The sequence below is a fragment of the Schistocerca piceifrons genome, chromosome 6 (genome assembly GCF_021461385.2).
Source record: "Schistocerca piceifrons isolate TAMUIC-IGC-003096 chromosome 6, iqSchPice1.1, whole genome shotgun sequence".
NCBI lineage: Eukaryota > Metazoa > Arthropoda > Insecta > Orthoptera > Acrididae > Schistocerca > Schistocerca piceifrons.
The window spans coordinates 95,989,612-96,006,682 of record NC_060143.1 but is presented as its reverse complement, the minus strand read 5'-3'; the positions used below and the strand labels follow the sequence as shown (position 1 = coordinate 96,006,682).

Below are 17,071 nucleotides of genomic sequence, written 5' to 3'. Positions count from 1 at the left end.
TACTGTGCTCCTGGGTCGGTTTTGCCCTTTAGGAGCGTAATCTGTTAGTACTACACCACGAAAGTACCTAAAACCACGCAGCATCATCATGCCTACTAATGGTTGGATCTTCACCTTTTGCGGCGGTGACGAATCCACGTGATTCAGCTGCTTGCTTTGCTCCTTTGTCACAGTGAAACACCTACTCGTCCACCGTGATTAAGTGGCTTAAAAGACATTTTCTATTCTGAAAATGTGTTCGCAGTTGCGAATACGGACAATTATCACTTGTATAATGGAATGACGATAGGGAAATTTGCACCAGACTGTGACTCGAACCCGGATTTCCCACTTTTCGCGAGCGGTCGTCTTAACCCCTTTGGCTATCCGTGCACGATTCACTGCCAGACAAAAACTTCCACATGTAGTCGTTCCTGCGTCACAACCTGCACTCGTACACACATTATGTAATTCCCGTATAGTGGATGACATTTGATTGTAAGATACGATACTGAAGTGCATGCGTGTCCGAAGGAACATCGCATCGCGCTTCTTAACAACACAGGCACTGCAGTATCGTATGCAACATTTCCACTGCTGCTTCGGTTCGGTGTGCTTTTCGAATGGCACCCAATGGGCGAGGACACTGCTGGCCATTAAAATTGCTACACCACGAAGATGGCGTGCTACAGAGGCGAAATTTAGCCGACAGGAAGAAGATGCTGTGATATGCAAATGATTAGCTTTTCAGAGCATTCACACAAGGTTGGCGCCGGTGGCGACACCTACAACGTGTGGACATGTGGAAAGTTTCCAACCGATTTCTCATACACAAGCAGCAGTAGACCGGCGCTGCCTGGTGAAACGTTGTTGTGATGCCTCGTGTACGGAGGAGAAATGGGTACCATCACGTTTCCGACCTTGATAAAGGTTGGATTGTAGCCTATCGCGATTGCGGTTTATCGTATCGCGACATTGCTGCTCGCGTTGGTCGAGATCCAATAACTGTTAGCAGAATATGGAATCGGTGGGTTCAGGAGAGTAATACGGAACGCCGTGCTGGATCCCAACGGCCTCGTATCACTAGCAGTCGAGATTACAGGCTGACAGGCATCTTATCAGCATGGCTGTAACGGATCGTGCAGCCGCGTCTCGATCCCTGAGTCAACAGATGGGGACGTTTGCAAGACAACAACCATCTGCACGAACAGTCGACGACGTATGCAGCAGTATGGACTATCAGCTCGGAGACCATGGCTGCGGTTACCCTTGACGCTGCATCACTCAACGACGAACCTGGGTGCCCGAATGGCAAAACGTCATTTTTTCGGATGAATCCAGGTTCTGTTTACAGCATCATGATGGTCGCATCCGTGTTTGGTGACATGGCGGTGAACGCACATTGGAAGCGTGTATTCGTCATCGCCATACTGGCGTATCACACGGTGTGATGGTATGAGGCTGCCATTGGTTACACGTCTCTGTCACCTCTTGTTCACATTGACGGCACTCTGAACACTGGACGTTACATTTCAGATGTGTTACGACCCGTGGCTCTACCCTTCATTCGATCCCTGCGAAACCTTACATTTCAGCAGGATAATGCACGACCGCATGTTGCAGGTCCTGTACGGGCCTTTCTGGATACAGAAAATGTTCGACTGCTGCCTTCACCAGCACATTCTCCAGATCTCTCACCAATTGAAAACGTCTAGTCAATGGTGGCCGAGTAACTGACTCGTTATAATACGCCAGTGACTACTCTTGATGAACTGTGGTATCGTGTTGAAGCTGCATGAGCAACTGTACCTGTACACGCCATCCAAGCTCTGTTTGACTCAATTCCCAGGCGTATCAAGGCCGTTATTACGGCCAGAGGTGGTTGTTCTGGGTACTGATTTCTGAGGATGTATGCACCCAGATTGCCTGAAAATGTAATCACATATCAGTTCTAGTATATTTCTCCAGTGAATACCCGTTTCTCATCTGCATTTCTTCCTGGTGTAGCAATTTTAATGGCCAGTAGTGTACGTCCAAAAGCTCAGGCACGTCGTCCATCGTTGTGGTGAATGTGCCTCACTGTAGGGTAAACGTCTGGAGTCGGCCTCACAAGTTCTTGGGACAGATTTTTGCGAGGCTTCGAGACTACCACTCGTAAAGGCCTGGTGATCAGCTTGATTCCTCCACGGTGATAAACGTCCAACATTTCCAGATAGGAGCGCCAGTAGTTGAGTAATAGGTCTGCGCCGCTGCGGCGGGTACTCACTGCCCAGGAGAGGGTGCGCCGGCGGTCTGCCCAGGGGTTGTGTCCGGCGGCTCCGGCGCCGCAGTCTGAGGAGCCGCTGCTGGACGCCGTGGTGGACTGCGCAGGCGCGCGCACGCTGCCCGCAGACAGCGCCCCGCTGCCCGACAGGATCCACGACACGTCCGCCCCTGCACAGTAGCGGCCGACCACTGACATACAGTACAAGCTTCTCTACATAGTACCACACTCTAACATAACAGTCGCGACACTTCGCCTCGATTTTGTTGCCTACCGTGCCAGCAGCGCCCCAAGCGGCCAGTAACAAACTGTGAGTTCGGCGCGATCTTGAAAGCCAATAGTGGTTGTTTCTTTTGATTGCTACAATGGTTTTTACAACCGGGACCGTTTGTAGCGCAATAAATTGCAGCAACAACAGGAGGAAGACACCACAGCTGTCTTTTTTTTACATTTCCTAAGGATCCTGAGAGGTATATACCATCATGTTACTAAACTGTATCGTCAGGATTCACTTGCAATCTACATGTGTATAAATGATTAATGTTTCGTTTTAGGAGCAGAAAATGGCTAGTTAATATCGGACGAGAAGACCTTATGAAAAAATACGCAGTTTGCCTGTATAATAATATTAGGTTTTGTTCTCTACATTTCGAACAAAACCAGTTCATGAACGCAGACAATAATAAATTCGTGTGGAATGCAGTACCCAAACTGTTTGACATCCCAAATAAACCACCTCAACTAACGATAAAGAGGAAACTGCCACAAAGATTCGACAATCCATCTAAAGCTGTAAAACAGTCCTATGACACAGAAGCAGCCAGTTCAGCTCTCCATGTATCAGTGCCAGAGTCGTGTGAATCGTCAACACAGACCTGCTTTGACGGTGAAGTGGTTAGATTAAGTGCAGTTATTCATCTCTTACAAAAGCGTAATGTATGGTATGTATTTCATTCACTTCTGTTGTTGCTTACTTAATTTTCCTTGCTTCCTTCGTGTGATGACATTATTTTATTAGCTCCTTGTTCACTGACAGATTGTTTGAAAATTATTCAAATATTTGGTTTTGCGTAAAATGTAATGTAATCAGCTCATTATAATGTTTTCAACATATTCCACCCACTACTTGGCAGTTGCTTGTACTACTTAGAATAATATAAAGATTAAGGTCGTACTTGTGGCAACAGGCGACAATGTCAAACACAGTAGGCCTACCGAACGATAAATGAGCTGTCGATCGCTTTTGCATGTAAAGGTACATGTCTGTGCTTCTTACGTGTGAAGCTGTGTGTTTATATTTTTTTGATATCAACGACGTAAGCTGCAATTCTATCCAACGTCACAAGTGTTTCTTCACGAATGTGTTGTAGCTTGCCACTCGATTCATAGTTTTTATCCATACTTGCGCTTATTTTAGAATCATTTTTAGAAACATATATTCCTTCTGATACTACACAAACCGTTGAAGGCAAGAAAATAACTCAAATATTTCGTAAATTACGTAGGAAATGGATGCTAAACAAACATTATGCTTACGACGCGTCTGATGTTCACCTTACTCAGCGCTTGGAGCGCTAGTGTCGCTCCATCTGTCAAACGGTAACAACTTTTACAGCAGTGAGTGTCGCGACTGTTATGTTAGATTGTGATAGTACACTGTGAATACAATTCTTTTTTGGTACTATGAGCTAGGAATGAAAAAGTAACAGTTAAATTTTATATCGTTTCTATTCGTCATTCTCGACACATATACCTGTTTCAAAATATTCGTTACCTGTTACTTTCGTTACTGTATGTCTTTACCGATAGCTAAGCAGTATCTTCCAAAACGCCGGGGCTCAACCCCCGGGTTCTGCTGCTGATACAAAAATAGGGTCAAGTATTCTGGACGGCACTTGGGCTAGCGACCATTGGTATACCAAACAGAAGCATCGCCTTATTGTCACTATCCTACAGCACAAGGTCAAAGTTTAAATATTACACACTTTCTCTAGCTTAGGCAAATGCAGCAAATCACTTGGTACCTTTTCTGTTAGATGTGGTCCACCGAGCGCCTTAAGAAGGTTGTGAAGGCACCATTTCCACTTAAGAGCCAAAGAAACTGGTACACCTGCCCAATATGGTGTAGGGCCCTCGAGAGCATGCGGAAGTGCAACAACAACACGTGGCATGGACTCGACTAATGTCTGCTGGAGGGAACCGATACCATGAATCCTGCAGGGCTGTCCACAAATCCGTAACGGTACGAGGGAGTGGAGATCTCTTCTGAGCAGCATGTTACAAATCATCCCAGATATGCTCAGTAATGCTTATGTCTGAGGAGTTTGGTCGCCAGCGGAAGTGTTTAAAGTTAGAAGAGTGTTTCTGGAGCCACTCTGTAGCAATTCTGGACGTGTAGTGTGTCGTATTGTCTTGCTGGAATTTCCCAAGTCCATCGGAATCCACAATGGACATGAATGGATGCAGGTGATCAGACAGGATGCTTACGTACGTGTCACCTGTCAGAGTCGTATGTCCACTTATCAGGCGTCCGATATCACTCCAACTGCACGGCATTACAGAGCCTCCACCAGCTTGAACAGTCCCCTGCTGACATACTGGGTCCGTGGATTCATGAGGTTGTCTCCACACCAGCACACGTCCATCCGAACAGGCAACATCTTTCCAGTTATCAACTGTCCAATGTCGGTGTTGACGGGCCCAAACGAGGCGTAAAGCTTTGTGTCGTGCAGTCATCATGGGTGCTCGAGTGGGCCTTCTGCTCCTAAAGACCATATCGATCATGTTTCGTTGAACGGTTCGCACGCTGACATTTGTTGATGGCCCAGCACTGAAATCTGCAGCAGACTGGGATAGGGTTGCACTTCTGTCGCGTTGGACGATTCTCGTCAGTCGTCGTTGGTCCAGTTCTTGGAAGATCTTTCTCCGGTCTCAGCAATGTGGGAAATTTGATGTTTTTCCGCATTCCTGATATATACGGTACACACGTGAATTGATCGTACGGGAAAATCTCCACATCATCGCTGCGACGGAGATTCTGTGTCCCATTGGTCGTGTGCCGACTATAACACCATGTTCAGACTCACTTGAATCTTGATAACCTGCCATAGTAGCAGCAGTCTACGCACGTCTACGCACACCATCACACAGGAATTACTAACTGTATCAGGATCCACTGAAAGTACTATGGCAGTTAGGCGGGAGGTGAGAAAACTTGGATTTCATAATCGAGTGGCTGCTCATAAGCTACACATCACGCCGGTAAATGCTAAAACGACGCCTCGCTTGGTGTAAGGAGCTTAAAGATTGGACGATTAAACAGTGGAAAAACGTTGTGTGGAGTTACGAATCACGGTACTTAATGTGGCGATCTGATGGTAGGGTGTGGGTATGGCGAATGCCCGGTGAACGTCATCTGCAGCGTGTGTAGTGCCAACAGTAAAATTCGGAGGCGGTGGTGTTCTGGTGTGGTCGTGTTTTTCATGGAGGGGGCTTGAACCCCTTGTTTTTTTGCGTAGCACTATCACAGCACAGGCCTACATTGATCTTTTAAGCACCTCCTTGCTTCCTACTGTTGAAGAGCGATTCGGGGGTGGCGATTGTATCTTTCAACACGATCGAGCACCTGTTCATAATACACGGGCTTTGGTGGAGCGGTTACACGACAATAACATCCCTGTAAGGGACTGGCCTGCACATACTCCTGACCTGAATCATATAGAACACCTTTGGGATGTTTTGGAACGCCGACTTCGTGCGAGGCCTCACCGACCGACACCAATACCTCTCCTCAGTGCAGCATTCAGTGAAGAATGGGCTGCCATTCCCCAAGAAACCTTCCAGCACCTGACTGCACGTATCCCTGCGATAGTGAAAGCTATCATCAAGGCTACGGGTGGGTCAACAGCATATTGAATTCCAGCATTACCGATGGAGGGCGCCACAAACCTGTAAGTACTTTTCAGCCAGGTGTCCGGATACTTTTGATCACATAGTGTATCTCTGTATTTGAGTACGCATGCATGTACCAGTTTTTCTGGCGCTTCAGTGTAGGTCATGGGTGGATCCTGAGAAAAACCAAGAAAATGGTTTTATTCCATTTCTTGGCCGTCAACCGCGGATATCTGACTAACCAATCATAGCAAATTGCGGAGCTTTAAACGGTATAGTCTCTGAACATTAATCTCGAAGTATCGTCTTCCCATTTTCAAAAATCCTTATCCATAATCGAGAAACATATGGCTTTTGAGTACCAAATCCGAGCAGTGGATTCCAAGATGGCTATGCAGTGCAAATGGCTCAAATTCTCACGACATATTGATAAGATCCAGATCTCGAACAATGTTGAAAATTTCCTTGACATCTTCATCCATTTCCAGAATACATAGGTTCAACCTTGAACTACTTGTACACGTAAAATGCGCATTTAAAAATCCGGCTTGAGGCGAGAACGTAGTTTATAAAGTCTCGCAGCACCTAGGAATAGACTGTAAAATGTCTTCGTTATCATCGGAAGGGTTCTGGGTCCCCATGTTGTAGTACTGAGGCACATGCAAAATTTTTGTGAACTTAAAATCCTGTCTGAGGTGTTAACTTAGTTTTGCATTATTTCAGTTTCACCCAAGCAGGCTATCAAAATTTTCAGAATGAAATTTTCACTCTGCAGCGGAGTGTGCGCTGATATGAAACTTGCGGCCATATTAAAAAGCTGTGTGTCGGACCGAGACTCGAAGTCGAGACCTTTGCCTTTCTTCCAGGAGTGCCAGTTTGTAAAGTTCGCAGGAGAACTTCTGTGAAGTTTGGAAGGTAGGAGGCGATATATTGGCAGAATTGAAGCTGTGAGGAGGGGGTGTGAATCGTGCTTTGGTAGCTCTGTCGGTAGAGCACTTGCCCACGAAAAGCAAAGGTCCCGAGTTCGAGACTCGGTCCGGCACACAGTTTTACTGTGCCAGCAAGTATCAAAATTTTACTGACCTATCAAATTCTTTTCATATGAGTGACATGCCCTGCTGTGGTAGGGAAAAGCAGGGAAGAGGAAAAATGCCCCTATCGGGTCACTAAAAAGGCGAATATGCTCCTGTTTAAAAGATTCTGAAAAACTGGGTTCCTGTTTAAAAGATTCTTAAAAATGTGGTACCAGCTGCCTCATTCTACCTTACTCAGCACTTTTAAACATTTTCCCAAAAATTTCGGCCTGCGAAGTTATTCGCGCTGTTTTCTACTGACAGTGAAGCATTTAGTGGCAGTGGGAAAGAGACGTAAAACTAACAAACACTAGAAGACAGTGGTTTTGTTGTAGAAAGAGCGAAGGAGACGATGGCGACGTGACAGAAAGAGAGAGAAACAGCGGCACTGGGATACAGTTGACGCTGACAGAACAGTGCTAGGAAAAGAGTGATGGAGACAGTGCCAGTGGGAGAAGAATAAAGAGATGGAAAAAGTAGAAGTGAGCGAGAGACAGAGTCTATGACAATGACAAAGGGGAAGAGAGAGAAATAGTGACAGTGAGAAGAGACAGCAGCAGTGGCATGGAATGAGTGAGATAGCAGCAGTTAGAGAGAGAAAGAGGGAGCTTGTGACAGTGCGAGGAGAAAGGAGTAGTCGTAGGACAGAACGAAGGCGACTGTGAGTGTGACATGGGAGACAGCGACAGTTACAGAGACACAAAAAGATAACAACAGTGAACTGGGCTGAGTGAGAATATGCAAGTGGGAATGGGTGGGTATGAGCGACTCACATTGTTAGACTAGTGGGTGTGAACGAGTTACGGGTAGGGGAGCTTGTGGGAGTGACAAGAGAGTTGCTTGTTAAAGTCCGCTTCCATAGCTCAGCAGATGCCGGCACGGTAGCTCAGCGTGTTCGGTCAGAGGGCTGCATGCTCTCTGTAATAAAAAAAACTGAGTCAATGCATCAAAGATCAACTTGAACGGTTGTCTTGTGACGTCCGCCCAGACCAAACGCAACGAACTATATCGAACAAAATGGAAAAAAAAGCGGTAGCGTTATCGACTACCACGCAGGGGGCCCGGGTTAGATTCCCGGCAGGGGACTGGGTGTTGTGTGTCTTTCATCAACATTGACTCGCATGTCACCGATGGGGCGTCACCAAAAAAGGACTTGCAGTGGCTGAACTCCCCCAAATGGGGCCTCCCGGCCAACAATGCCATACGATCATTTCATTTTTTGTTTGTTAAAAAGAGTGCCGAATATATTCGCTTTGCAAAATTTTTGGAAAATACTTCCAAGTTGTTGAGGAATGTAGAATTAGGCTGCTGATACCCAGTTTTTCAGAGTCTTTTAAACAGGAGCATATTCGCCTTTTTTGTGTTCCGGTAGCAGCATTTTTCCGCTAATGATTAATCGACTAAAAAAATCCATTACCGCTGAGCAGTATGACTCCTTCCGAACGTGATCCATCGGATTCAGGTGGGGCCTCTGGGCAGGCCAGTCCATTTCAGGAATTTTATTGTCTACAAACAATTGCCTCACAAACTGCGTTTTATGACATAGTGAACCGCCATGCTGATGAAAAGAATCATCATCTGCGAATTGTTCCTCTACTGTACACAGTGCAGAATTCTGTAAACTGTGGTCAGACTCTTCAGCATTTAGCGTTTTCTTAAGCGCAATAAGGGTATCATATCGTAAGTATGAGAAACACAGCTATAGTATATCATCAGCTGATCTGTAGTTCACTACAGGCTGTACATTTGATGGTAGGTGATGTTCTGCAGGCAGCTGCCGAATTCAGACCACTCCATCGGATTACCACAGGGTGTGGTGTGATATGTAACTCCAAGCCCCTCGTTACCAGTGATCCACTGTGCAGTGGCTTCGCTCTTTAGACCACCTCAATCGTCGCATAGCACTGAAGACGGAAATGTGTTTCTTATGGGGACCTACTCCACCACTGTACGCCGTTATTTTTAACTCCTCACGCACAGTTATTATGTCGGCTGGACTGGTGGGCTGGCAGCACTCTGGAACTCACGACTGAGTCGTTCCGCTGATTTTATGCGATTTCTTAGAACGACCCTCGATAAACCTCGACCGTCGCTCTCTGTCATTACACGAGGACTGCCTTGTCTCCTTTTACCTGTGATTCTCCATTCGTGATTCTGCTTCACTATGGCATTACAAACAATCGACTTAGGAGGTTCGGAAGTGTTGAAATATTCCTGTCATATGTGTTACTCAGGTGATAACAGATGACTAGTCCACATTCGCAGTCACTGAGCTTTCTGCAGCAATACATTCTGCTGTCACTATTTCTCTGCTGGTGGCACAATATCTCCGCCTCCTTTTCTACTGCCGAGTCTGCCGGTCGTGGTATCTGGTTGTGAATGTAGCATTACATAGTTTTCGAAGAGATTTCAGGATTGCAGCCGGTTGCCATAAACTTCACTCCACAATATTCCGACTGGGCACCTGCCAGCCATCTTCAGGTGAGCTGTCGAAGAGTGACAAATACTTTTTTTTCCTTTATTGTAATTTCATTCCCCTGCACCACATGGGCAGGGGAGGGCTGGCAGTGGCACAGCCCACCACTCTACAGCCAAATGGCTTTAACAGAAATACAAGGGGAGCTCTTACATAAAAAATGGGGGAAAAAGGGGGACATAAAAATACAGTGATGGGAGTTAATATATACACTAATATGGGGATGTTGGTGGACAATTAAAAAGTCGACATAAAGTTAAAAGAACACAGCTGGCAATTCGTTGTGTACTTAAAATCACTGGAGTCAAACACAAGTTAAAAGTCGGCCACAGTATAAAAATCACACAAAGCAAGACATTTAAAAAAACAAAACCACTGGAAACAAGAGAACACTCACAAAGAATAAAAACCACTGGTAGGGACCAGCCAGAGGACTGGAGGTCGGAGAAGAGGAAAAAAGAAGGGAGGGGGAATGGGGGGCGGGAGGAAGAGGAAAAGGGGGGGTCAGGGGGCGCACCAACCGGCAGGAGACGGTCAGGGTGGGAGATGAAGAGCGAAGACAAGGCAGAAGGGAGTGCAGAGACACTGAAGCGAAGCACAGGAGAGGGAGGGGCATAGGAGGGGGAAAGCCGCTCAGGAGAAGGGAGGGGGAGGAGGCAGGAGGAAGGTGGGGTTGGAGTTGGTAGGAAGGGTAGACGTCAGGGCGAAGTTCATCATCCGGGAGGGGTACATGCTGGAAGTTGCGTTGGGAAAGAAGGTGGAGGGTGTGGAGATGAAGAGAGAGAGTGGAACACAATGGTAAATGCACGGCAATGAGGCTGGGGGTGGAGAGGAAGGGAGACACCAGAGAGTGAGGGGGATCGAGTCGGCGGACAATATACAGGGTGCGGATGTGTTCAAGGAAAAGGAGAAGGTGGGAAAAGGGGATGAGGTCATAGAGGATGCGCGTGTGGGACGGGAGGCGGGTGGAGAAGGCGAGGCGGAGTGCATGGCGTTCGACGATTTGGAACGCTTTATAGAACCTGGGAGGGACGGAAATCCAAGCAACGTTGGCATAACAGAGGATGGGGCAGATCAAGATTTTGTAGGTGTGAAGGATGGTGGAAGGATGCACTCATCATGTCTGACCAGCCAGGAGTTTCAGTAGGTGGAATCTGTTGTGAGCTTTGTGTTGAATTGTAAGGAGATGAGGAGTCCAGGTGAGCTGGTGGTCGAGGGTGAGGCAAGGTATTTGACGGTAGGAGTGAGGTGGATAGGACAGCCATAAATGGTGAGGTAGAAATCATGGAGATGGAAGGAGCAGGTGGTGCGGCCTACGATGATCACCTGAGACTTGGAGGGGTTGACACAGAGAAACTACTGGTTGCACCAAGCAGTGAACTGGTCAAGGTGGGTTTGAAGGGTACGTTGGGACCGTTGAAGGGTTGGATAAAGGGCGAGGAAGGCGGTGTCAACGAATACATTAGCCGGTCTGCCCCATATAATGCGCTGAGACTACTGCTGCGCGTGCGTCAGAGGGACGGCGTTGCCGCTCGGCGCAGTCATCGTCTGGAGCAAGTGTCGGAGATGACTGGATTCCGCGCATCATTCAGCTGGTAGCATCTGTCACGATTCATTAGATTTTCCGCGATGCATATTTCAACGAATTCCTTTATAATGGAGTCCCAGAAAGATACTGTTTTGTTATACTTAATTGTACGGCTGTGGAGATAAAATGTTCCGCAACTGCAGACTTGCTGCGTTGTTGAGTGCAACGTTTATGTTCCGTGCAGCGTTCATCCACTGAGCGTGTTGTTTGTCCTATATAGGCCATACCACACTCCGTGAAGTTGTCAACGGAACTTCGTGCAGCTGTTCCCTGTGACGACGTCTGTTGTGGCACCAAACGATCAAATTTTAACATCTGCCGAGAACTTGCATCCTTACGTATCCAGTCAAACTTGGCTGGAGGCACTCCATCGAACCAATCCCAGGATAAAGGAGAGAGAAGTGCTGCAACGTTCGGATATAAGTGGAACATTTCTTCTGAAATGGCATCCAATTTCATCTCGTATAACAGATTCTCTCCTTAACAATAGCATGACTGACCTTCTCCGTTATTTTGCTTGAAGTGGCAGTCTTAACAAAATGTGTCACTCTGGCTCTGACCCTCGCGCGGGAATACTACCAGCACGCTGTAGGGGGCGGAGCGGTGGACGTCTTCGTCAGTCTTCCGTGGCTCATGTGAAGACGACTGGCAGGTGTCCAGTTGAAATATCGTGAAGCTTACGTCGACCGGCTGCAATGTCGAAATCCCTTCGAACATTTAGTTCGCCGGAAAAATTTTAAATTTCGCGTTACATAGGGTGTCCGGATATTTTTGACCAAACAACGTAAGCTGGTTACATCTAGAAAGCATAGTTTTAATACATGTGTATAATATTAGACTCTGACTCTCTGAATCACAAAACATTGCAGTGCATCTGATTTATAGATTGGAAAGTGTGTGGACCCTCTTTGCGAAGGTCATTTATTAATCCGAACTACTGTAGATAGTCTATGAAAAAGTGAGCGATCTTCAGATCTGCGGCAGACAGAGCAGAGGGTACCTTGCGGGGCGGCGAAGGCGGCGGCGCCCCTGGGCAGGTGGAGGCCGTAGCGCAGCAGGCCGTCGGGCGCGGGGGCGGGCAGCTGGGGGCGGGCGAGGCGGGCGCGCGCGGCGGCGGCGGCGGCCGGGGAGCGGCTCTCCGCCAGCCCCCGCAGCGCCGCCTCCAGGCGCCGGGGGTCGGCGCGCGCCGCCGCCGCCGCCGCCAGCTCCAGCGCCGCCTGGCGCACGCGCCGCCGCCCGTCCAGAGACAGCTCCAGCGCCGCCTCCAGCAACGCGTCCGCCTCCGGCGGCGGCGACGGAGGCGGCTGCAGCGTCGCCGCGTACAGCGCCACCAGCAGCGCCGACTCGCGGGCCTGGCGGGAAAGGAAAAGCAACGCGCGCGCTCCTTAAGGCGCCCTCTACGTTGTGATGACCTCAACCCACAGCAAAAATAATTATCAAAATCTAAACTGTGAAGTCATTCAAAATTCTAGTTGGAAAACCACACTCTTTGTTATACTTCTCAATTGGTCACGATCCCACTTTGTTTATGAACTGAAAACTCTAATATTCACGAGAAACTGCTCTGAAATTGTGTATACAGGGTGTTACAAAAAGGTACGGCCAGACTTTCAGGAAACATTCCTCACACACAAATAAAGAAAAGATGTTATGTGGACATGTGTCCGGGAACGCTTAATTTCCATGTTAGAGCTCATTTTAGTTTCGTCCACCAACGCTCAATGGAGCACGTTATCATGATTTCATACGGGATACTCTACCTCTGATGCTAGAACATATGCCTTTACAAGTACGACACAACATGTGGTTCATGCACGATGGAGCTCCTGCACTTTTCAGTCAAAGTGTTCGTACGCTTCTCAACAACAGATTCGGTGACCGATGAATTGGTAGAGGCGGACCAATTCCATGGCCTCCACGCTCTCCTGACCTCAACCCTCTTGACTTTCATTTATGGGGGCATTTAGAAGCTCTTGTCTACGCAGCCCCGGTACCAAATGTCTCTACGGCTGTGATACAATACGCCATTCTCCAGGGCTGCATCAGCGCATCAGGGATTCCATGCGACGGAGGGTGGATGCATGTATCCTCGCTAACGGAGGACATTTTGAACATTTCCTGTAACAAAGTGTTTGAAGTCACGCTGGTACGCTCTGTTGCTGTGTGTTTCCATTCCATGATTAATGTGATTTGAAGAGAAGTAATAAAATGAGCTCTAACATGGAAAGTAAGCGTTTCCGGACACATGTCCACATAACATATTTTCTTTCTTTGTGTGTGAGGAATGTTTCCTGAATGTTTGGCCGTACCTTTTTGTAACACCCTGTATATTCTCTGAAACTTCAAAGAATATCTGAAAGGAATTAGAAAAAGTGACAAAATTTCGTGAATCACACTCAATACTGTTAACAATTGCACGAACACTGGGGAGTTTCACCATACATACATAACCAGTGTCTCTTAATACTACGACTCGTAGCAATACAATATCAAAAACTTTTACTACTGGGTAAACAGTCCCTACGTGATTTGACAGCTGACGTTTATAAGTCACGCTCACGTCGGGAATAGCAGCTTTTACGTTATTGGTCAGAACGCAAACAATTATGGCGGTCGCCGTAATTTTCTCGCGAAGCCATATTTCGCTACAAAATACTCTTATTAGTCACTGTCATATATCTAGTCTCGTAACAATACATAAAACTACATAAAATAACTACAATAATTTTCACATGCAAGGAGAATTAGTTCTAATGAGAGGAAGAAGTTTATTTTTACCGGTGTTTCAACAATGACTACCAGGCAACTTTTAATTCACTGATTGTAATTTTATTTTCGTTAGGAGAAAGCAAACATAAACTAAACAAAGAATTTATTTGAATAGAGTCTGTAATTCTTATACTTTTAATAGACAAAGAAAGTTTCTAGGTCAGGGGATAGCGTTCGGCGAAATCTCTTAACTTTTTGTTGCATACGAAGCGTTGCGTTGGGCAGCACGATGTCGGCGGGTTACGATGATGAGAGCAGGATGCAGGCAGTTCCGCTGGGTAATCTTCTCCGGCGAAACGCATATAAAGTTCCGGCACAGCTGTATCATTAACCCCGTCGTGATTAACAAACCACAAGACGCCAGTATACGACCGTTGTTGGCATGCCCTCTCTTTCAAAGTACATTACGTAGACATCGATCGTTTTTACACTTTATGCACTGTCCGTGTCGCTATCGTCTATAATTACACAGTTCGTCACATTCATATAGTCTTAGCCACAAATACACAGTTCACAGAATTATTCTTGTGTGTGAAGCACACCGTAAACAATGTCCACTCTGTTCTCGCATTTCAAACTTCGACAACGTCACTGAAAGTCATTTATATTGCATAGTTAGTTAAAGTCTTCACTTTCACGGCTTGATAGAATGTGATAGACAACAGTTCCACCACACAAAACCAATACCAGCAAAGTTCATTCGCATGAAAGCACTGTTCGTGTCGGCCACAACAAAGTATTGTTAGCGGCATTTTCGCAGTCCGGTTTATTTGCTCTTAAAGTTCGCTGACGATGGCATTACATACCGCAGTGGTAAAGAGAATTAACAATCTGATAATTTGGTATCACTGTCCATACAATTACGTATGCTTTTCATAAAACACAGTACTATTTTTTCCGCGCACGCTTCACAGACACACCATCTACCATCCCCTCTACTACACAACAACCTTTCGACTATCGATATCACTATCGCTGTCCCCTGTTTATAGAAGTTATATCGTTATCGTAAATTACATAAATCTTTATAATTGTTATCGACTACATTTTTCACAATTAATAATATTCCAAAAGAGAACTTTACAAACTTTACCACAGGTACAAAGCAAGAAACATATTTATCCATTGGCAAACGAAATAGTCACAATTACATCTTTACATTTAAAAACCACAGTAGAATGTTACATAATCACAATTAGAAATGCCCATATGAACAAAAGAAAAAGCATAGAAATCTAAAGAAAATCACGAAAAAAAATATTTATATGCGTAATTAGGAATGCCTTCACAACGTGCGGCAGTGCCCACATAAAAGTTAGACATTAATTCTAATTTTGTTTCGGGACAGGCTTTAATTTTTGCTCGTCAGCTCGAAGCTGCTGTTTCTGCCTTCAGATACGGCACGCAGCTGCACAGGGTGATCAGAAGCAGCCTTCAAAGATCGGGCCGTTGCGTCCGCAAATTCGAACGGCCCGTGTCTAATTTTTGTATCGCCGTATTGGTCGCTTTTAGGAAAGCAATCGAAGTACAAATTTGGCGGCACCGTCTGTGGCGTGCCGTTCCAATTCGCACTAGCAACGGCCTGACTGCCTAACTCCAGTACCAAGTAATTCGGAAACAGGGCAACTTTCTGACTTTTCCTCTGAATACTTATTTATCAGCACAACCCACCCAGCAACACCATTGCTAGATTTTCAGGCTGTTTCCAACCACCTTGTCTGCTGCCAGATTCCAGTGTGGGAACGACAGCCCACCTGTGCGGTCTAACGCACGGCTTTGCGGGCGGGAAGGAGCGCCTGGTCCCCGGCACGAATCCGTGCGGCGGACTTGTGTCGAGGTCCGGTGAGCCGGCCAGTCCGTGGATGGTTTTTAGGCGGTTTTCCATCTGCCTCGGCGAATGCGGGCTGGTTCCCCTTATTCCACCTCAGCTACACTTAGTCGGCGATTGCTGCGCAAACAAGTTCTCCACGTAACCACGTACGCGTACACCACCATTACTCTACCACGCAAACATAGGAGTTACACTCGTCTGGTGTGAGACGTTCCCTGGCGTGGGGAGGTCCACCGGGGGCCGAACAGCACAATAACCCTGGGGCGGCGGAGGGGTGAAGTGGACTGCGGTAGTCGTCGAGGGGTTGTGGGCCACTGCGGCTGTGGCGGGGACGGAGCCTCTCCGTCGTTCCTAGGCCCCCCGTGAACATACAGTACATACATACAATGGGCACCAAACGTCTATGCTCAGTCGCCACAAAAGGACGCATATGCTCCCACGATAAATCTGGACTCGTTCACTTCACCCGACTCTACTTGGGAACTCGGAAGAGACTCATAATGACGTGTGTTCCATTAAAACTCGATGCGAGCACTACACTCGATAGCAATCAATAAGCGAAGAGCTTAGCATACGATATCATGAATATACGTGTTTCGTTGTGTTTGTATTATAACACTCATGTTACCGATAGTATGGCTTTTCAAGGCAACATCACATTAAACGTTTATCACACACATGTAGCTCGTTGTACGTACTGTTACAATAAATGTCAGTTAATGACACATTGGAAGTAAACGTCGTAAGGACGTCATAACAGGAAAGGTAATGTCAGAAGACGTTAATACAATAAAACCGTGCTCTGCAATATTATTTACATTTTTAATTAACAGCCGACCGGGGTGGCCGAGCGGTTTAGGCGCTACAGTCTGGAACCGCATGACCGCTACGGTCGCAGGTTCGAATCCTGCCTCGGGCATGGATGTGTGTGGTGTCTTTAGGTTAGTTAGGTTTAAGTAATTCTAAGTTCTAGGGGACTGATGACCTCAGAAGTTAAGTCCCATAGTGCTCAGAGCCATTTGAACCATTTTAATTTACATATGAGTCCTGTCTCTCAACATTCAGTGTCTTCCATTTTGCGACTTCAGTCACGACATTTCTATTCTTGTTTGTCTCAAATGTATGGCTGTCTTTTGCGATTATGTTGTGATTTCCAGGAATGTGGTCAGGCGGGAACCTAAGAGCACAGCTTGAATTGCTG

General features: G+C 46.7%; 1 protein-coding gene across 1 annotated transcript in view; it reads right to left on the bottom strand.

Annotated features, from left to right (window-relative positions):
- Window positions 1-2,020: 2,020 nt before the first annotated feature.
- The window catches only part of LOC124803165 (translation initiation factor IF-2-like), a 109,132-nt gene continuing 94,081 nt past the window's right edge, over window positions 2,021-17,071 (bottom strand). Inside the window, exons 2-3 of the mRNA XM_047264347.1 lie at window positions 12,271-12,622; window positions 2,021-2,433 (exon numbers count right to left, since the gene is read on the bottom strand). Of these exons, the coding sequence (XP_047120303.1) occupies window positions 2,021-2,433; window positions 12,271-12,622 (765 nt within the window). The remainder of the gene's footprint in view (window positions 2,434-12,270; window positions 12,623-17,071) is intronic.